This window comes from Ctenopharyngodon idella, chromosome 13 (assembly GCF_019924925.1).
Source record: "Ctenopharyngodon idella isolate HZGC_01 chromosome 13, HZGC01, whole genome shotgun sequence".
Taxonomy (NCBI): Eukaryota; Metazoa; Chordata; class Actinopteri; order Cypriniformes; family Xenocyprididae; genus Ctenopharyngodon; species Ctenopharyngodon idella.
In genome coordinates, this window is record NC_067232.1 from 25,051,181 (window position 1) to 25,074,393 (window position 23,213).

Sequence of the window (23,213 nt, forward strand, 5' to 3'; positions counted from 1 at the left end):
GGATGTGGTTAACTTATTTTCACGTGTGATTTCATGTGATTTAGCGTTTAAACAACATTCACAAATATCTCCGAAACCGTTTTTAACCGGAAATTTGGAAACATACGTCATTGCTTAAAGGGTTAGTTCACCCAAAAATGAAAATTCTGTCATTAATTACTCACCCTCGTGCCGTTTTACACCCGTAAGACCTTCGTTGATCTTCGGAACACAAATTAAGATATTTTTGTTTAAATCCGATGGCTCCGTGAGGCCTGCATAGGGAGCACTGACATTTCCTCTCTCAAGATCAATAAAGGTACTAAAAACATATTTAAATCAGTTCATGTGAGTACAGTGGTTCAATATTAATATTATAAAGTGACGAGAATATTTTTGGTGTGCCAAAAAAAACAAAATAACAACTTATTTAGTGATGACCGATTTCAAAACACTGCTTCAGGAAGATTCGGAGCATAATGAATCAGTGTGTCGAATCATGATTCGGATCGCTTGTCAAACCGCCAAACTGCTGAAATCACGTGACTTTGGCGCTCCGAACTGCGGATTCAACACGCTGATTCATTACGCTCCGAAGCTTCCTGAAGCAGTGTTTTGAAATCGGTCATCACTAAATAATTCATTATTTTGTTTTTTTTGGCGTACCAAAAATATTCTCGTCGCTTTATAATATTAATATTGAACCACTGTACTCACATGAACTGATTTAAATATGTTTTTAGCACCTTTATGGATCTTGAGAGAGGAAATGTCATTGCTCCCTATGCAGGCCTCACGGAGCCATCGGATTTCAACAAAAATATCTCAATTTGTGTTCCGAAGATTAACGAAGGTCTCACAGGTGTGGAACGCCATGAGGGTGAGTAATAAATGACAGAATTTTCATTTTTGGGTGAACTAACCCTTTAAAGGCTAATGGCCAAAGGTCAAAATTTTGATAGTAAGTGGCAAAAAATGCAATCAAAGTCAGGTGAACAGAATCACGTCCTTAACAGAAGCTGCATTACGCTCAGATTACAGCCCATAATTCCCCTAAAAATTACAGCTTTGGTCAAATGAAATCAAATGATTCACATTGTGTTGTGAATAATTTTCCTCTGCAATATCCCCGTTTGTTCTTCTCAGCATGACATGAGGAACTATTGATGGTTTGATTCACATAGACAGATGTGTGTCTGTATGTGATGATATAATTCATTGTGTTTAACTAGAAGCTGTTTTTCATTCTTCATAAGATTCAAAAGCATAATTATGCTTTACAAACATTTCATGTATAAAACATGACATAAATGCTTGAAAATATGTTTTTTATGACATCTGCTCAGATGTCAAGTCACCTTTATTTCTATAGCACTTTTTACAATACAGATTTTCAAAGCAGCTTTACAGTGATAACTGATTCATGGATGCAAACAGTTCATTTCAGCTGTACAGCAGCTCTAAAAGAAAATAGAAAAGAAGTGAGGCATGTTTTACATTTATGCATTTTCAAAGTGACTTACATTGCATTATAGGTTTACACCTTATGCATTCCATGGGAATCAAACCCGTGACCTTGGCATTGCAAGTGCCAAGATTTACATTTTGAGCTTCAGGAATGACAGTGTGTTGCAGACAGACTCTCCTCCATGTATATGTGTTGTGTGCGGTACATAAGCGTCTAATCAGATGCACTAAACCCTCGTGTGCTGTAAGCAAACCTGCCGTAAGCTGCTTGTAACCAGCAGACACGCTAAAGCCGGTGTTAACTCATCGTGTCATCGACACTAACTCTAACCGCTGATGTATTATGATGCATGAATCTGTACCAGGTGTTGGTGTGTGAAACCATCATGGCTGTAATGGTCCAGGAGTTTTCCGTCAGTTCAGGATTCAGACAATTGTGTTTATTTTGGCTCGTTTTTTTTTATTATCTGAAGCATGTTTCTGCACTAGAATGTTTATGGGATCGGGGTGTCGGAAGAGTTTGGACGCGTCCGCATGCAGGGAGGAGCCAGTCAGGATGAGAGCAGAAACTCTCTCTCTCTCTTCTCTTCCTCTCTGCACTCAGGCATTTCCTGTGCTCGGTGTTCCAGCAAGCCATTTATTTCAAGGACAAAACAGCTGCGCTCACAGGCGTCCTGAGCAGATCTTGCAAGCGAATGCTTCTTCAGGCGTGCAGTGACGTCTCATTCGCTCAGTGACATTAAAGTTGGCATGAAACAGAAGTTTCTTTCCTATAGTGCCGTATATCTGAGTGAAACGGCTTCTGGAACAAGAACAAATGTAGGGCGGGCTTAATTTTGCCTATGGGGAATTGATTGGATGGTCGATGGTTTGCTATTGGTGGATCTCATGTGAGTGACAGGTTGCCCCGCCCTCGTCTTCAGAGAAGAGAAGAGATGTCGCTGCAGGAGGGAGGGGAAGTTATTCTGATTCAAGATTACCAGGAACATGAATTTAAAACAATAACGATGTGCACCTATAAATTATTGATCAACATAAATCAACACTGCATATTCCATAAAAAAAATAAGAATGGTCCATTTTGATTTCATGGTGACTTTAAGTGTTCACAGATTTCAGTGATACTTCATGAACTTGGTCTTGTTATTTTTCAGTCTTTTACTGATTTAACGCCACAAACAGCATCTGTGTCCTTCAGAGAACATCTATAAATCACGTGCCTGTGATCTTTGGCTTGTTTTATTGACTCTGGAGTGAAACAAGAACAGTTTCTTCTCGCTGAGCTTTGACTTTCCCTTCAATTATTGATTGTTTTGCGTCCAGCTTTTTCTTGTTCTGTCTTGTTTCTCTTTCAGAGTGTTGACTGTAGTCTCCTGACTAAGAGTTTTAGCACAGAAACACTCTTTATTTTCTCTTCTTACCATGTTTTACTCTTCTCGTGAGTTGAGCAATAGCAGTATTGATGGGCGGACGAGTCTCTGATCACTCTCAGTCACACTTGTCTTCATCTGTGTGATGTCAGAAAGCTGCAGAAATTCAGAACAGTTCGTTTATGCAGTTTAGCATCTGCAAATGGAAGTTTTCAGAAAGTTTGTTTTCATAGTACAACCAACAGTCATATGACTGAAAGTTCATTGTGTAAAAATGAGTAAAACTAAGTTTTACAGCAGATGTCTAGTTGCTTTGGACTGTAAATAAGAGTTATTTCATGTGTTTTTCCACAAGGTATATTTTTCTGATTGTTAAGTGTGACATCACTGACTGCAGGTCCAAAAGCAAACAACAGATGATTTTAGTGGCGTAACGTCTCAGAAAGATCTCTGTCCATTTGGAGCAGTGTGCCCTGCAGATACGAGCGTGTTCAGTGTTCAGCTGCTGTTCTCTTGTGTTTGGACTCTTTCAGGCTGTAAATCAGAGATCCAGTGATGTAAGGCTGGAGGCTTCGCTCAGGACCAGCTCGGATCCGCTCACATGTCGCGTGTTATTCACGCTCTCTGAAACACAAAAGTGTGTCTTTCAAACCCGCCTGATGCATTCACACGCTCTGCAGGACTCTTTAAGACCTCGAATAAATATCTTGAGTATTTCCACCGTTTTTGCTTGGGACATGTTGTCACAAAGTTGTAAGAGAGAGTTATTATTTAATATTATTTATTGGGTTATTTAATTTGTTTAATGAAATAGTAAGACAATAATGGCAAACAACAAAGCACAAAGCAATTCATAAATTGGCAAAAATGTCAAATATAACATCTAGAAATATTAAACAATTTTTTTAACCAACTGTAGTTAAAGAATTAATGCATATAAAATAATACTAGTGTGACAACTTGCCTTAACCTGACATGATCATATTGTCCATTAATGATCACATGAGAGCGCATCATGTATTTTGATCTGATTTTAATGCTAACAGCCTGTGATGTGGATTTGTGTCTGGGATTGTAGGACGTGCATTATAAATCCTGTATGTGCATATGGGATAATGCAAGTGTGTGTGTGTGTGTGTGTGTGTGTGTGTGAGTGTATGTCCGTGAGAGAGAGAGTGTGTGTGAGTGAGTGAGAGTGAGTGTGTGTGAGTGAGTGTGAGTATACTTGTTTTGACTATACTTGTGAGGATCAAATGTCCTCACTAATATTGTGAAATACTTTCACAACCCACTAGTGAGGACATTGACTGGTCCTCACTAGTTTTATCTCAGCCAAAAGAGGTTTTTATTTAAATCCAATGATGTGCACGTTTCTGTGATGGATAGGTTTAGGAGTAGGGGTTGTGTAAGGGGATGGAAAATATCATTGGCCTGATATAAAATCAATGGAAGTCTATTTAATGTCCTCACTAAGATAGCAAAACAAACCTGTATGTGTGTGAGAGTGAGTGAGTGAGTGTTTGTGTGAGTTTTTGTGTGAGTGATTGATTGAGTGTGTGTGAGTGAGTGTGTGTGTGTTTCCTGATCTCAGTGACACAGGATTCATTTAGAGAATTAAACCTCAGTTTGTGACTCTACCATCTGCTGTCGAGGAAAAGATCCTGTAAAACACTTTTAAAATAACATTTTTATTTTTTATTTTACTCCATTTTATTATATTTGTCTACATGTATATATAGTATCTCACAGAAGTGAGTACACCCCTCACATTTTTGTAAATATTTTATTATATCTTTTGAAGAAATGACACTTTGCTACAATGTAAAGTAGTGAATGTACAGCTTGTATAAATTTGCTGTCCCCTCAAAATAACTCAACACACAGCCATTAATGTCTGAACTGCTGGCCACAAAAGTGAGTACACCCCTAAGTGAAAATGTCCAAATTGGGCCCAAAGTGTCAATATTTTGTGTGGCCACCATTATTTTCCAGCACTGCCTTAACCCTCTTGGGCAAGGAGTTCACCAGAGCTTCACAGGTTGCCACTGGAGTCCTCTTCCACTCCTCCATGACAACATCACAGAGCTGGTGGATGTTAGAGACCTTGCGCTCCTCCACCTTCCGTTTGAGGATGCCCCACAGATGCTCAATAGGGTTTAGGTCTGGAAACATGCTTGGCCAGTCCATCACGTTTACCCTCAGCTTCTTTAGCAAGGCAGTGGTTGTCTTGGAGGTGTGTTTGGGGTCGTTATCATCTTGGAATACTGCCCTGCGCCCCAGTCTCCGAAGGAAGGGGATCATGCTCTGTTCATTCATGGTTCCCTCAATGAACTGTAGCTCCCCAGTGCCGGCAGCACTCATGCAGCCCCAGACCATGACACTCCCACCACCATGCTTGACTGTAGGCAAGACACACTAGTCTTTGTACTCCTCACCTGGTTGCCGCCACACACGCTTGACACAATCTGAACCAGATAAGTTTATCTTGGTCTCATCAGACCACAGGACATGGTTCCAGTAATCCATGTCCTTAATCTGCTTGTCTTCAGCAAACTGTTTGCGGGCTTTCTTGTGCATCATCTTCAGAAGAGGCTTCCTTCTGGGACGACAGCAATGCAGACCAATTTGATGCAGTGTGCATGTGCCATGTTGAACTTCCAGTGACCAGTATGAGAGAGTGAGAGCGATAACACCAAATTTAACACACCTGCTCCCCATTCACACCTGAAACCTTGTAACACTAACGAGTCACATGACACTGGGGAGAGAAAATGGCTAATTGGGCCCAATTTGGACATTTCCACTTAGGGGTGTACTCACTTTTGTGGCCAGCGGTTTAGACATTAATGGCTGTGTGTTGAGTTATTTTGAGGGGACAGCAAATTTACACTGTTATACAAGCTGTACACTCACTACTTTACATTGTAGAAAAGTGTAATTTCTTCAGTGTTGTCACATGAAAAGATACAATAAAATATTTACAAAAATGTGAGGAGTGTACTCACTTCTGTGAGATACTGTACCTGTGTCTGCTGTAGTGGTACATTAAAAGCCCCAAACTATTTTTACTGAGCTTTTTCTTCTTTTTCTTTTTTTGCGATGTAGGACTCTTTTTCACCCCTTTCAGGACGTCTGTCCACCTCTTGTACAGTTCATTTTTCCATTCACAGCTTCTCATGCGTCCTGAATGTTTCATCTTTTCACATGTTTTCTTGTGATTTCTCCCATCGTGCTCTCGGTCAGCCGTGAAATCTTAAATATTCACAAGAAGCTTTTAAACAAGCAGTTGCTTTAGCAGCTCTCAATAATGCAGGAGAAGAGAGCAGATGATAATGGACCAAAACAAGAACAACGTGTGACGCTGTTGACTGAGCGACAGGCAGAGAGAGAGAGAGAGAGAGAGAGAGAGAGAGAGAGAGACGGGTTCACTCTCAGCTCTCTGTGAATAGAAACATGCTGCAGGTCACTGAGGTTTCTGTATGACATGAATGTAGAACGACATCCTGATGTCTGCATGAATGGAGCTGTCTCTCTCTCTGCCTGTCTGTCTGTGTGTAATTTCTGACAGGATAATGACCTGAACACACCCTCATCTGCCATTGGTCAACCAGACTGATAATTCCGCCCCAAACGCACACCATTTGTTGAGCCAGAGTTGATTTGATATCAGATTATTCTGATACTTTCTCTGTACGATGATAATGATGATGGTGATGATGTTTAGAGCTGGGTACTGACACAGACTTCACGATTCAATTCAGTTCTGATTCACACAAGCTCTCGGATTTGATATCGATTCATGTCCCCGCCTTTAGTCAGCCGAAACAGTTTTGAGGTTAATTGATCTAATTTTCTGTCACTGGAAAATAGTGATCTATGACATTGTATCATGTTGAATATCAAAGTTTTTTGTGTCTATTTGTTAATGAGGGATTTGTGGACACATCAATGTTTTTGGATTTGTTGAGGGGAAATTAATAGTTATAATAGTTTTTATTTTGAAGGAAAAAAGAGAAAATTAGATGGGCCACCAGAATTGGCACTGAAGACCCCAAGCGGCATGTTGTTATTATTGTTATTATTTTTAAATTGAATACTATATACTAAAATATAATATTTCCATGAATTAGATGTACATTTCAGACATCTTCACTTTCACTAAAACCTATTGGTTAGTTGAGTGAAATCATTCAATTTGATTTCAGTGTTTCTATTATGATATATCTTCTTAATTAAAATATGGGCAATTAAAAATATGTAAATATTAATATGCCTGCACACAAGTCATAAAATAATTTTACCTTTCAGATAAATCTCTTTTACTGGGTTTCTGCTTTCTCTGTCATCTGTTATTCAATTATTCAACTAAATTGTTTAAATAAAATTTTAAATGGTTGATTTAGTATTTTACATTAATGATGAAGACACTTTAAAAATATAAAAATATTAATAAGAATTATGTCAAAAGCAATTTATACATTCTGTAAAAGTTTATCCATGGGGATATTACCTTTTAATATTTTACATTTTGTGCTAAAACTACTAAATTAGCAAATGCTTCTATTTATTTCCTATAATAACACATTGGCTGATAATCATCATCCTACACATTTCGATTAAATTTCATATTTGAAATCACCAATGAAATCTGACAACAACTGTCTTATAAATTTTGTTTCTAAACGCTTGAATCATGACACATTGGCTGATAATCATCATCCTACACATGCTAAACTTATATCTAAATATGTTACAGTTTAAAATTAAATCCACATTAGGGCAAGGCGATATGGCCAAAAATATTATCACAGTATTTTTTTTCCCATATCGATATTTATCATGATATTCTTTTACCATTAATGGGTAAGGAAATGCTTTCCACATATTTGTTAGACATTGAGAATGAATGTAAACATGTAAACTTGTTTGTTCACAATTAAACTTTACAGAGTAGCTACCTTTTAATTTAGGGCCTCATGAAATCCATTTTATTTCCCCCCAAATTCTGTTTTCCATTTTATTTTATTTTTTGGGATTCTGTGTTTTATGATTTAATACAAATTTATATAAACTTTGACAATTTATTCAAGCTTTTAAAATGCAATGAAATGAAAATATAACAATTGATTTACACCAAACATTGCATTTTTATTTTTTGTCAAATAAGATGCTGCGCAACAGAATTGTATAAATTTAAAACATGGATGAAAAAATATCTTGGTTTTATGATATTCCTTAGAAATAATAACATTATTACTGATACTTTGAGACGTACATTTTAGTATACAGTAGTGATATATTTCTGTCATAATGTCTTGAAGTTAAACGGAACTTTTATTTTGACGGTTTGTCGTGAAGATCTTCCAGTAGTTTCAGTATCAGTGTGTATTTGATCGTAGTTTTTCTCAAGTGAAACGGTGAATATCTTGTGAAGTGACTCTTAAAGGGTTAGTTCACCCAAAAATGAAAATAATGTCATTTATTACTCACCCTCATGGCGTTCCACACCCGTAAGACCTTCGTTAATCTTCGGAACACAAATTAAGATATTTTTATTGAAATCCGATGGCTCAGTGAGGCCTCCATAGCCAGCAATGACATTTCCTCTCTCAAGATCCATTAATGTACTAAAAACATATTTAAATTCAGTTCATGTGAGTACATATTATAAAGCGACGAGAATATTTTTGGTGCGCTAAAAAACAAAATAACGACTTATATAGTGATGGCCTATTTCAAAACACTGCTTCAGGAAGCTTCGGAGCGTTATGAATCAGCGTGTCGAATCAGCGGTTCGGAGCGCCAAAGTCACGTGATTTCAGCAGTTTGGCGGTTTGACACGTGATCCGAATCATGATTCGATACGCTGATTCATAACGCTCCGAAGTTCATGTGTTCATGTCCTCATACTGTATATTGAGATGCAGATGCTGAAGTGTGTGAGTTTGTGTATCAGACGAAACTGCGATACTGAGACACGCAGAAATCACTCATAGCGACTTGCACTAACTGGCTGCTGTCGCGTTTATTTCTGCTGTGCGATAGGCTGTTAGATTAATCCATATCGAATAAAAATATCCAGAGCTTATCATAGTTATCGATGTAAATTGTATCGCGATATGATCGTTTATCGTTTTAATGTCATACTATTATATCGCGTGTCAAATGTTTATATCTAAAAACAGAAACGTCACGCTGTGTTTATGCTTGGATTTTGTAAATAACAGCAAAGCCCCGCCTCCTTTGATTTGATTGGCTATGTCCGCCATTCTGTCATTAACGATAACAAACGCCGTTAGACTGTTGATCAGCTCAGATGAGAGAGTCGGTTATCTTGTTGACATTGTCAATTTTGGGACACCAAAGTACAGTTATTATTATCAGGCAGTTATTTCACGACTTTTATTATACACTACGGATAAAAAATACAGACTCCGGACTTCATGGTTGGTGCGGACATCGAGTTTAAAGTCACTGAATGGCTTTTCTGAGGTAAATTTGACGTGACATGTTGTTCTTAAGCTGTTTTATTGACGTCTTTCCGCGGTTGAAATACTGATTGAGCGATTACATGAGACATGATTCATTTCAGTAAGTTCTACTATTTTCAACGTTCCTTCTGATGTTCATTCATGTTTATTTGCGGCTGTAACTAACGTTTAGTAGTAAAGAGGAAGAGAAGATCGGTTCAACTGAGGCGCTGCAGCGATCTGTCACTCACCACACATTAAAGAGACAAAAACATCCATTCAATCACGATAAAACTGACAGGATTTAAAAGCTGATTCTTTGTTTCATATCAAAAGTATCAAAGCACAAAGATTATTGGATGGCATTAGTTATGTTTTTTGTTAACGCATCGACTGAAAACAACAGAGTCTAAAAGATCGATTCTTTGGATTTAAGAATCTATATAGAGATCAAAGTGAATATCAATTAAAATCTATATTGCCAGCCCAGCACTAGTGATGTTTATTATGATGATGTAGTTTCAGTGTGGCAGTGATTTTCATTTCTCTGTCAGACTGAAGCAGCAGCAGAAAGTGGGTCAGAGAAACAGACAGACAGACAGACAGAGAGAGACAGACAGCTGTGTGGATGTTGACATTTCTGGAAATGGTTTTGTGTGGAATGAGCTCTGGGTGGAGAGAGACGGATTCCTTGTGTGTGAGTGTGAGTGTGTGTGTGTGTGTGTGTTCCGTAACTCAGAGCAGCTGTGATGCAGGAAAAGGAAATGCCTGAGAGTCTCATTTCAGCAGCGCTGGATCTCATCACAGAAACACACTGAACGCACCCATCACACACATACACACACACCCACACACATTACATAGAGAGAGAAGACATGGTGTAGCACAGAACGTTTACCATGTTCAGTGATATTTATGTCCGTTTGAATGCGTATTAAAGAAGTGTATATATGTGTGTGAATATAATATATACAATACGAATTGTTTTAAAGCAGCTTCACAGTAATAAACAGGAAAATAACAGAATCAATGATACAAATTAAACATCTAATTCAATTTCAGCTGTAAAGCAGCTCTAAAAAAGACAGTAGTGTTGTTATTCAGATCAATTCAGTTCAGTGTTGAATCAGTCCAGTTCAATAACTGTGTTGATGCTGCAAAATTCATCAATTATAAAATACAGTTGAATCAGCTATAAAGCGAGTGAACCTGTAGTTGACTGTCTGCGTGTCTCTCTCTCAGGCTCTGCAGTCTGACGCTGAAGAAGCTGATCGTGTTGAAGGAGCTGGATAAAGACTTGAACTCGGTGCTCATCGCTGTCAAGATTCAGGTGAGTGTCTGGATCATCATAGAAAACACTGAAACGGCTTGAGTGTAAATGGTTTAATTGTTTGTGCAAGACAACATTTGAAGACCCTTCTGTCTAGGCTGAGTCGTACCTCTGGTACTTCTGTTGTTATAAAAGACAAATGGAATATGGTGAATATTTACCATGATATTTATGTTTATTCATTTAGCAGACACTTTTATCCAAAGCAACTTACTAATGAGGAATACAACAAGTGATTCTTCTTAATGAGGCAATAACATTAAAAGTGCTAGTAATAGCTTTCAGACGTCATTTAGAATAGTACAAGAACAGGGAGGGATTAAGGGTTATCAACATAGATGAAAATGTAAAAAAACATTTTTAATTATATGTTATTAGACATTTACATGTGAAGAATGTGTGTGTGCAGGGCTCCAAACGAGTGTTACGATCTAACGAGTACGTCGTTCCTCCCAGCGGCCTGATGGAGACGCAGCTGGAGCTCAGCTTCTCTCTGCAGGTAAAAATATGTTATAAACTGGTAAATCCAACAGCTCTTTTCTGTTGAATTAGCAAGGCCATGTTGCTACTTAAATCTGTTTGGTACTCTTAACATATACATCATCCACCATAATAAAGCTCGTCACAAGTAGCTTTTCTACAAATACTGATATATAGTGTCATACACACAAATACAAAACACACAACACTAAAATAAAACTAATAAGGATCATAATTAATAAAATTGAAAGCCATCAAATGTGAAGTGTCACACGGGGGAATTCTGGGAATGTCAGTTTACGGCTTTACACTGTAAATTATAAGATGATAAAATGAAAAAATTATAAGATTCTCCATATACAGTAAAACCAAAATTTATTCAGACACCTTGAACATTTAATTCATTATTACAGTTTATTCACTATATTTTTAAAAAATGGTAATAAAATATGACAAGATCTCAGAGTTAAACTGTGTCAGAAAAAAATAATCTTAATTATGTCAGCAAAACATGGTCAGGTCAAAGTGTCTGAATCATTTTTGGTTCCAAATTTTTATCAATTTTACTGGTAGTCCACTGTATGAAGAATTTTTGGGTATAATATGTCACAGTTTACTTTATTTTGCTAACTTCACTTACATAAATGAACTATAGTGTCCTGCACCCACTAGTAAAAAAATATCAAAAATGTCTGAATAATTTTTGGTTTGACTGTATATAGTACAGGAACTTACTATTGGCCAGTTAACAGGTTTTTCCTGTCACATTTTTACAGACTTTTACTGTTAAAATTACAACAAATTTTTACAGTGTGACGGTGCCGAACACTGCAGATGCCTGATGCTGTGAACGCATGCTAATCAAAGTGACTCCTTGACTGGTTTAAAGCATTAAAGGGACCGTTTCTCCAATAAATGATCATTCTGTCATCACCTGTGTGACTTTCTTCTGTGGAACACAAAAGTGGATTTTTTTGAGAAATGTCCATACAGTGAAAGTCAATGGTGTCCAGTTTTGTTTGGTCCACAACGTTTTTTATAATATATTCTTTTATAGAAGAAATAAATGTAGGGCGAGATGACATGAGAAAAATGTTAACAACATGAGGGCGAGTAAATGATGACAGAACGATAATTTCTGGGTGAACCATCCCTTTAAATATAATTTTGTTGTTTCTTAGTTTATTGTGTTTGTAAGAGCCGAAATGTCTGATGTTCCCGTCTTTCCTCTTGTCGTGTCATGACAGTATCCTCACTTCCTGAAGAGAGACGCCAACCGCCTACAGATTATGCTACAGAGAAGAAAACGCTACAAAAACAGAACGATTCTGGGCTACAAGACTCTCGCTGTTGGAGTCATTGACATGGCGGAGGTAAAAACTGCCGTTACGGCCCGTTCACACCAAGAACAATAACTATAATGCTAACTATATTAGCATTCACACCAGCGGAGAATAACGTTCCGTTTATTAATCGTTTTCTGCTTTAAATGCTCAAGCTTGTTAAAGCAGGATTGATTCTGATTGGCTGCCAGTGTTTTTAGCATTCATCAGCTGGAAAAGTTGTGAGTGCAAGCAGATGCGTCAGGCTGTCTGTCTGCTCTGCTCCTTGGAGACACAGACATGCCTGAAGTCTAAATGCTCATTGAGGTTTTTCCAGTGTAACACTAGCACTGTTTGAATGCTTCAGTTTGAAGTCAATAACCAAAACGTCCTTGTTAATACAGTCTACTCTATAACGTCTTCTCTATAATTTTGTACAAATACAATATTGTTTAGGTGGAGGCTTTACATTTTATGTATATATTTTTAAATCGTGCAATAAATGAAGAATAGATGCAGCTCCTGTGAGTTTGAAGACTGGTCAGTAGCAGTGAAATGTTGACTGTTCAGTGACTGACAGCAGATGGTGTTTGATCAGGTGATGCAGCATCCAACAGACGGCGGTCAGATTCTGGCTCTCCATAGCAACATGAAGGACGCGCCAGCGCGCGTGGCGGAGATCAGTGTGTTCTCGCTGTCCAGTCAACCCATTGACCACGAGTATGGCAGCGGCCAGACGGGAACCAAGACCAAAGCCTCGGGTACGGACATTTGTTCATTTGAGCTCCTTCATTCAGGTTTATTTCATGAGAGTGAACATTAATAGTCAAACCATGAATATAGACCTTATTCAGAGCAGCGCCATGACAGGAATGAAACCGAGGCTGTGAAGGTTAGACTTGTGTTTTTAATGGCATCCACTGTAAAAAGCTGTATAAAGCTCCTAGTTCACTTAAAATTTTCCACAGCTCATGTTTTCTGGAGTTTTTTGTCTACTGAAATTTCTTGGAAAGATATTTTTGCAGTGTTTCGTCAGCAGAACTATACGAAAACACGTTAAAATAGCAGCAATTAAGGGGCCAAGCACAAGAGAAGCAAACAAGGAAGCTAGGAGCAGACCAGCAATGTCATAATGGACTATGATAGCAACTGAGACAAAGACACTGCGTGCCAATTTTGAAGTCAATCAGACCAACAGTACTGTACTTAGAGCCAATTTCATGTTTTGTTCAATTATAGCGCCACCAAGTGCAGCAGTCCCACCACCTTTTTTGTGTGTCCTCAGAGTGCCCCCATACATAAGCAATTTTGGTGCTTACATGTCAAATTTGTTGAAAATATCTAATTTTATTTATGAGTTATAGACATTTATATGTATGAACACATAAAAAATTACCCACACCTGACTTTGATTGCAATTTTTGCCACTTACTATCAACATTTTGACATTTGGCCATTGGTGTATAGTCAACAACCTGTTTCCAATTTTCCTACGGTGGTTTTATCTTGATCGGACTAACGGTTTCGAAGATATTTGCGAATGTTGTTTAAACGCTAGATCACAACGTTGCACTAACTATAAGGTGAAACCTAGCATGTTTGATATCGTTGGACTCAGCAAGGATTCAGGAATCTAAGGAGATGACTCTCGTGAAAATAAAGTTATAAGCATGTAAATAATTTGGTTTGAAACTTCTCAGACTCCTTTAGGGCAATGTGCGGATATCAAGTTTCATAATAATATGCTCATGCATTAGTAAAATACAGCATTTAACTACAAAATTCAAAATGGCCGACACCTAAAATGGCCGATATGGGAAAACATTCTACTTGGCATGATGCCCAGAATCAAATGAGAACACTTTTATGATTTTTGGACAAACCGTTCAGAAGTTTGGATCCAGCCTCTTAAGAAGACCTCAGATGACTAAAACTTTGGAAGAGACGGCGCCAACTCCTGCGATGACTTCAGAAGATGCAACATCTGGATCAACACGCACATTCACATTCTATAAATCCTAATTATTGTTAATATGTAATTAATTTTTCCAGGAGCTCTTTGCTTCTACCTCCAATTAAATTGCTAACAGTGATTGTATGTTAATCGCCTAAATTATTACATTATTAGCTAACTGCAGTCTCCAAATTGTAATGGTGATATGCATTCTCTGTAAAGCTGCTTTGAAACGATATGTATCGTGAAAAGCGCTATACAAATAAATGTGAATTGAATTGAATTGAAAGTTATAAACAAAAATAGTAATTTTTCATACCTCCTGACCAGTAGGTGGCGCTGCATCTAAATAAGCCTATTTTAGTAAGCGCTACGTAAAATTCGTTCGCACATTTTTCAAAAACTTTTTGACAAATCAACTTTTTGTCGGCATGGTCTGAAGATGATCTGGTTCAGTATTCGTGAAAATTGGAGCAACGGCCAAGAGGAGTTCGAAAAAGTAGTTTTTCTCTATCTCTAGGAATAACAGTACAACCCACTGAAGAGATGTGTGTCTATCTCTCACAACCTTGCTGTCATTCCCGTTAAAGATCAAAGATGACGCTGCTGTGAATAAGGTCTAATGGGATGATTTGAATGTAGACATCTGATCTGTTCATGTGGTATTACACTATTAATAACACACAACGTCAGACGTCCAGATCAGAACACGATGTCACTGATCATCACTGAAAGATGCCGAGAGGAGGGTTGAGTTACAGATGTGCTCGTGTGTGAACTCTGACCTGTGTGTGTGTTTCTCAGATCGTTCTCCTGATATGGATAATTACTCTGAGGATGATGATGACAGTTATTCATCAGGGCAGGAGGGCAGTGATGATGCTGTACACGGACAGGTGAGACACCGAACCATTCAGTCTGTTCATATACTCTGTCATTGACTCTTGACGGATCATCGTGATGAGGTCAAATTGCGTCACGTCATCAGCATCGGTGTCATTATCACACCAACATCACACAATTTCTATATGACATGTTGATTCATAAAAAGTGCAATACACTGTTTATACTTTTATTTAACATATCCTGACCCTTTATCATGTGCATTCCCTTGCATACTTATATATACTGTAGATTTTGTACAGACATGTTTATATCATCTGTTTTCTACTGTATGTTCTGTGTACTGCATATTTATTGTGTTTAATCATGCTGGCAATAAATCTGATTCTGATTCTGATTTCTGCTTCCTGTGTTGTAGGATTTGTATGATGAAGATGACGACATACGAAAGCCAAAAAAACCCAGACGGAAAATTATCAGATCGGTCTCAATGACACGAGTGAGGAGCGCTGTCTCTCTCTCTCTCTCTCTTTATCTATCTGTCTCTCTGACTGTCTCTCTGTATGGCAGTAACACAGGAGAGGATGTTCATTCATTCATTCATTCATTCATGTTTATTTGTACATACAGCGCTTCACACAATACAGATTGTTTTACAGCAGCTTTACAGGAAATGCATGTCAATGATATTATTTATTTATTTATTTATGGACAATGCATATTAATAAACATTTCTGTAAATATGCCAGAGTTAGCCAGAAGGCTATTTTTCACCTGTACAGCAGCAGAGGAAGTAGGTGACGTTCTACTTCCTCTATAATGTCATTTGGCCCTAATGAACATGGGAACTAGAGTTAAATCGTGAAATTGAGATTTGTAGTCTGGTGACCTGGTGGTGGGCGTCCCGAGATAGAAACGGAATAACAACTAGAGAAGGATGAGCGTAGCTGCTGTTATTATTTCAGCAGCACATTGATGTCTGTCCAGTATTTCAGGCTGAATGTCACCTACTTCCTCTGCTGCTGTTCAGAAGAGATTCTCAGTGGGTTTATGGGAACAGACCCTGAATGTGTCCTGTGTAGTGCAGTGATACAGTGAGACTAACCATGATTCTGAGCTGCAGTTTTTGTGTCTCTTCATTCACAGCAACCCAACTTTAAGCAGAAGTTTGTGGCTTTACTGAAGAGATTCAAAATCACAGATGAGGTGAGTCTGTCTGTCGATCCATCAGCTCTTTCAGGGGGTTTTCACATTGGGTACGGTTGCTGTGATCCGAATCCGAGTGTGATTGTTCCTGCTGTCTGTCGAGCTCTGTGCACAGCCCGCATGATAGAGAATACAATGGGGGTCAATAAATTGTGTTTTTTACATTTATTTGGTGCTATTATGTGCTATTTCTGCTGCTCACAGACAGTCTTCTTTTGATCTCTTACTCGCCTTTCATTGAACTAATAATGTTGTCATCGGCATGTTACTTTCCTTTCTGAACATGTGCGGATCTGTTTCACGTTCACAAATTGCTCTTTAGTTCAAGTGCAGCAGAACTCAGTCCTACAGGTAGTCACGTGTTCGTTACTGTGATGCACATGACACCTGTGCATTACCAATGTCTCATGCAAACCGTGCTGTTTGGTATGGAAGCTTGTTTTCGCCGCTAAATAAAAAAATAAAAAAGGTAATTGCGAGTTTGCATCTCACAATTCTGACTTTTTTCTCAGAATTGCATTTTATAAAGTCAGAATTGCAAGATATAAAATCGCAATTCTGACCTTTTTCCCGCAATTGTGAGTTTTTATCACGCAATTGACTTTTTTCTCAGAATTGAGATATAAATTCACAATTGTGAGTTATAAAGTCATAATTGCGAGATGTACACTCGCAATTATGACTTTTTTTTCTCAGAATTGTGAGTTTTTATCTTGCAATACTGACTTTATAACATGTTTATATCTCATTTCTGAGAAAAAAAGTAAATTGCGTGATAAAGGCAAGAATTGCAAGATTGTGAGATATAAACTTGCAATTCTGAGAAAAAAACGTCAGTATGACTATGCGCTTATGCACTATGCTCTTATGCACTATGTACTTATGCACTATGCTCTTATGCACTATGCTCTTATGCACTATGTACTTATGCACTATGCGCTTATGCACTATGCTCTTATGCACTATGCACTTATGCACTATGTACTTATTTTTTATTTTTTTATTTATGGCGGAAAACAAGCTTCCATAGTTTGGAACTAAACTGGCAGTGTGAAAACCCCTTCAGACTCATTAATAAGTATGATAAATGCACTTATTTAAGTCAGTCTGAATTAATCCGATTTCAGATTCTAAAAGCTCTGGTTATATGAACCCTAAACTTTGCAATCCGATTCACATTTACATGTGCATTACATGTACAATACAGGAATATATGTATAATTGTCATTTTTCTATTGACACATCTAAAATGAAAGCTAAAAAAGTCAAAAGAGCTTTTAAGCAAATATTTTGTAAATATTCAGTCATTTACACAGACCAGTTTGTAAGACGTGAATAAATATACGCATGTTCATAAGACGTAAACATACATACATCGATTAATTAAGGTGTTTACATGAAGGGTTTTCAATCCAGTTGAGCCATCAGTCAGATCATAAATAGATTATGTAGTTGCATGTAAACGTAGCTATTGTTTTGTTGTTTTCTCTCTGTTTGATGTATTGCTGATGTGCACAGGTTCTGGACTCGGACCCGGTGGATCAGACGCAGGAGGTGGAGGAGGATCTGGACCTGCTATATGACAGTCTGGAGGTTTATCAGAGCGACAGCGGCCCAGAGCTGGAGGACAACGAGAGCGTCCTGAGCACCCCGAAACCCAAACTCAAGTATGAGCCGTCCGATGATCTTCAGCTTCTCATGAGCTGTTTGTGTTGTTCAAAAAAGTGGTGATATGGTGAAATGTCAGCGGCTGCTGTATGAATCAGTCGTGCCGGAGCTGAATGAGTGTGTGTGTGTTTCAGGCCCTTTTTTGAGGGAATGTCTCACTCCAGTTCTCAAACAGAGATCGGCAGCATTCACAGTCACAATCAACACCGAGACGCAGCGTTTAACACGGTGAGAATCACACACGCACATATACATGAGTCTTAAGGGCTCATTTAAAAACAGAACGAATACTCAGTGATAGGTTTATTTCACAACCTGAGAAACACACTCTTAAAGGGTTATTTTACCAAAAAATGAAAATTACCCCATGATTTACTCACCCTCAAGCCATCCAAGATGTATATGACATTCTTCTTTCAGATGAATATAATCAGAGTTATATTAAATAATGTCCAGGGTAATCCATGCTTTATAATGGGAGTGGATGGTGCCCCAAAATCTAAAGACAGAAAAAATGTACTCATCCATTATAAAAGAAGTCCACACGGCTCCGAAGGGTTAATAAAGGCCTTCTGAAGCGAAGCGATGCATTTGTGTAAGAAAAATATCCATATTTAAAACTTTATAAACTGTATTCTCTAACTTCCGCTAGCTGTCGTTCGTGCGTTCACGAGAGAGTGCCGTTCCAGCTAGTGACGTAAAAAGCATGCGCAGCCTGAGCTCAGGTGAGAATATGCTAGTCTCGCGAGAACCAAGTTGTGTACAGCAAAGGAAATCCACGTGAAGAAGCGAATTATTTGAGCTATACTCTACATTTTATTAGTGTTAAAATGCAGATTTCTTGTGAATATCCGGGTTGCTTCAACAAAGCTAAAGTCTTGAGATTACGTGCGCCGACATCAAGGGGAGATTTCTTAACAAATCCTAGTTTTGTACTTTTAATTTAGTTTTGTTTTGCTGTCTTCTCTGCGCTTCCGTGTTCGTCACCGGAGCTCACACTGCACATGTGTCCTACGTCATAAGCTGAGACGCCACTCTCTCGTGAACTCGTTCCACAGTTAGCGGAAGCTAGAGATTACAGTATATAAAATTTGAAATATGGATATTTTTCTTACACAAACGCATTGCTTCGCTTCAGAAGGCCTTTATTAACCCCCCGGAGCCGTGTGGACTCCTTTTATAATGGATGAGTGCATTTTTTCTGTCTTTAGAATTTGGGGCACCATCCACTCCCATTATAAAGCATGGATTACCCTGGACAATATTTAATATAACTCTGATTATATTTGTCTGAAAGAAGAATGTCATATACACCTAGGATGGCTTGAGGGTGAGTAAATCTTGGGGTAATTTTCATTTTTGGGTGAACTATCCCTTTAATTTAGCAGACTTCTCGCACCAGCGGCTCCAGTAAATAAACAGGCTGATATCATCACGTCATGTTTATGAATGTGGATTGAATATTAATCCTAATGTGTGCTGGATTACACACACACACCAAACGGGACATGGGGCATCGGGATGTTTGGGGGTTTATGGGTATTTTTAGGGCCTGACATCAGATCTGTGTGTGTTCTTGATCCATTACTGGAATCACAAGCATCTGAGAGGGAGACGAGGCACAAACGGCACATTTAGAAACGTCTGCACATTCCGCTGGAGATTGAAAACACACTCGACCCGCCGTCTGTCGCAGAGGAGAGTTTGTGCAGCATTTACACACACACTCACTCTCTCACACACACACACGCTCACACACATACTTTGCATGAGCTGTACTTTATTTGTACCATTTTGTTTTATTAGTATATTTTTATTTATCTGTTTACCTTTTTTAGAATTGGAAAAATAATGAAGATAAGTGAGATCTCTGATTGAATTCCTTGAAAACCAAAAACGTAGTGCTTGAAAACTCCTTGAAAGTCCTGGAATTTGATTTTACAGTATCTGTACGAACCCTGTTATCCCTGCACTGACATCACAGATCTGAGCACAGCGCCCCCATCAGGATGAACCCACACATAAATCAGTGCTGTTGTCTTCCTGTGCAGGGCTGTGACTTCCTGTCAGTGGAGAGGTGTAAGACAGCCGGCTCGCGGCAGCAGGAGGACAGCGGGATGGACACCAGTGCCGGGGTGAGATTTCAGCGTCACACACATTCATTGATTCCCATTCCATCCCAACGGAACAGTCCCAGTTCTGAGAGCAGAATCATGTTAAGCATTCTTGGAACAATGACGCTTACTTGTACAAATTTAACAAAAGTTAAGTTACGTCAAAGTTGGGGCAGTGCTTTCTTCCCAAAATAGTTTATTAAAAGTTCCCACATATCTAGCACATATTTAATTTTTAATTCTGTTTTTAGGAACATCATTGTGCAACTAAGCTGTGATTGAGGTGGTTTGGGTGACTTAAACTCATCGTATTCTCCTTTGAAAAAGTCTTTAGTTATTTCAACATCGTCTCCTCTGACAAACAAAGCCATTATTGGGTCGGGATGAATTCTTAAATTAAAAGTTGATTTTAAAATTTCAAAACATGAATCTTCTCAGTTTGTAACATGTGTTTTAGATCTGTAACAGTCATGTGTTTCTCATCTCTATGTGGTTGCAGTTGAGCAACATCAAGTTGTACGTGTTTGAAAGAAGTTCTTAAGGTTCTGCCAGTATTTTCTCTGTTGTGTGCTGCTTCTGACCAGTTTGTTTGGCTGAGGATCTGATCTGATGTGCTGTGGTCTAGAATCTCTCTCTCTCTCTCTCTCTCTCTCTCTCTCTCTCTCTCTTTCTGTCTCTAATTGAGCTCCACCCTGCATGTCGTCTCTCCTGCCCTTTCCCACCCTGTGAGTTTCCTACATTATTCAGGTCCAAAGGAAATGAGCCACCCGCCTGCTGTGACCTGTGACCTTTGCTTCCGACACAGGCGCAGCTCAATATGTTTCATTCAAACCTGAACTCCAGGAGTGACATGAAAGAGACATTCATCTATGCATGCATGAATTATCTATCAGCATTTAAATGCACACACACATTATATATATATGTATATTTTGTTTCCACAAAAATATGAAGCAGCAAAACTGTTACCAACATTGATAATAATAATCTCTCACTGTGTGTCTGTAGGAAGTTGATGCAGAGCATCAGGGGATAGTAATGGCAGACGTTTCGGAGCCCAGCAGCGATCGATTGAACAGCTCCGGTGGAAAACTCTGCAAGACTGAGTCCCAGAATCACATGAGTCCCAGGTACGGCTCACGTTTACGCACTCATGTCACACTTGTCTGATCCTGAAGTTCTGCGTAGTGTTTTTCATCAGAGTACAGAGTGTAATGACCTGTTTGAGTGATTGACTCCTGCAGCGCTGAAGATCTGTCCGTGTTTATGACCTCCAGTAAAGCGGAGAACAGGGTCCCGCGGCGGGCGCGCAGCACGTCCATGAAGGACAGACAGAACTCCAGAGCCCAGAGCGACCGCACGGCCAGCGTGGACAGCGAGTATTCGCCCGACAGCCGCTTCGCCGCACAGGTACATCTCTGAGGATCACACAGGTTCATCCAGCTCAACTCTCATCTGTCATTCCACAGAACTAAAGCAGCTCAGCTGGAACTCTGGGATAAATCAGGATTAGGAACTGTGAATCATGTGTGTGTTTCTGTCATTCAGGTGCCCAGGAAATCTGTGTATGACCAGCTCAATCAGATCCTGATCTCAGACGAGAGACTCCCGGAGAACATCATCCTCATCAATACAGTGGACTGGCAGGGGCAGGTGTGTGTTCAACGACATTTTAGAGATTCTCAGCGCTTGCAACGCCAGACTCATGTGTTCGATTCCCAGGGAATGCATGAAACTGTCTGCCAAATGTAGAAATGTAAATGTAGTAGTTCTGCATAGCAATTAAGTGATTTGACTCCTTCTCATTCATGTACATAAATCAATATACAGGTGTGTTTATGGTCATTTATTTTAAAGGGGTCCTTGATTATGATTTCACTTTTTTAACTTTAGTTAGTGTGTAATGTTGCTGTTTGAGCACAAACAACATCTGGAAAGTTACGACGCTCAAAGTTCAATGCAAAGGGAGATATTTTATTTTACAGAAATCTCTTTTAAAAGACTACAACAAGCTGGTAGGGACTACAACAGGCTTCTTTCCGGGTTGGTGACATCACTAACCCTAAAATTTACATAAACCCTGCCCCCGAGAACACACAGCAAAGGGGGTGAGGCCATGTTGGGCTGCTTTAGAGAAGAGGAAGAGTTGTTGTAGTAGAGTGTTGTTGCCATGCCGCCATTTTACGCCAGACTGCTACACAAATGAGGGTCAATTCAACGCTGGATTTGCACAAAAGATTAACATGACGGCACATGCCAGTCGATGAGTTGAATCAACTCCACAGCAACTACATAAATTTATCCACTAACCATTCAGAAACGTCCTAAAAGTTGTAACTTCTTCCTGATTCTCTTCATCAGTGTCGACTCCGGTTTGAACAATGTAAGGCTGAACACCGTTACTGACAATCCTCATTTTGGCTGCGTGAGATTCTCCAGCTTTGTTGTTGTTGAGCAACCGAAGCACGAGCTGTTAAAGCTCTGCCCTCTTCTGAAAAGGGGGCTCGGAGCAGCCACACACAAAAACGGCGTGTTTTTTCTCACACCCAAATGGGGCAAATTTGACAAGCTATAATAAATGATCTGTGGGGTATTTTGAGCTGAAACTTCACAGACACATTCTGGGGACACCAGAGACTTACATTACATCTTGTCAAAAGGGGCATTATAGGTCCCCTTTAATGCGTGTAAATCAGTCTCACATTGACTTCATAGTGTCTCATCATCACTGCAGTTTGGACATAAATAAACAGTTTTGTAACAGAATTATGATGAATACGGGCGTATACAGGCATAGACTTAGACAGATTTGTACTGAATTGTGTGTTGTTGTGTTGTTGTTCAGTATGTGGCGGAAGTGCTGCAGAAACACGCTCAGCCCATCGTGTCGACCTGCTCCGCCGCTGACGTCCAGGCCGCATTTAACACCATCGTCACACGCATCCAGAGATTGTGAGTGACCGAACACACACACTCACACGCTTACTGCACACACACAAACACAGTATCA

The 23,213-nt window shown here is 39.0% G+C and overlaps 1 protein-coding gene across 3 annotated transcripts in view; it reads left to right on the forward strand.

Moving 5' to 3' along the window:
* zmp:0000000755 (phosphofurin acidic cluster sorting protein 2) overlaps positions 1-23,213 on the forward strand; it is a 40,533-nt gene that overhangs the window by 5,493 nt on the left and 11,827 nt on the right. For 2 of the 3 annotated variants that reach the window (XM_051917065.1, XM_051917067.1), the window contains exons 2-15: positions 10,529-10,616; positions 11,026-11,115; positions 12,344-12,469; positions 13,017-13,179; positions 15,177-15,268; positions 15,634-15,714; positions 16,362-16,421; positions 17,940-18,088; positions 18,224-18,317; positions 20,141-20,224; positions 21,212-21,333; positions 21,448-21,613; positions 21,752-21,856; positions 23,049-23,155. In XM_051917065.1, coding sequence (XP_051773025.1) covers positions 10,529-10,616; positions 11,026-11,115; positions 12,344-12,469; positions 13,017-13,179; positions 15,177-15,268; positions 15,634-15,714; positions 16,362-16,421; positions 17,940-18,088; positions 18,224-18,317; positions 20,141-20,224; positions 21,212-21,333; positions 21,448-21,613; positions 21,752-21,856; positions 23,049-23,155 — 1,527 coding nt within the window. The remainder of the gene's footprint in view (positions 1-10,528; positions 10,617-11,025; positions 11,116-12,343; positions 12,470-13,016; positions 13,180-15,176; positions 15,269-15,633; positions 15,715-16,361; positions 16,422-17,939; positions 18,089-18,223; positions 18,318-20,140; positions 20,225-21,211; positions 21,334-21,447; positions 21,614-21,751; positions 21,857-23,048; positions 23,156-23,213) is intronic. The other variant, XM_051917066.1, reaches the window with a different exon arrangement.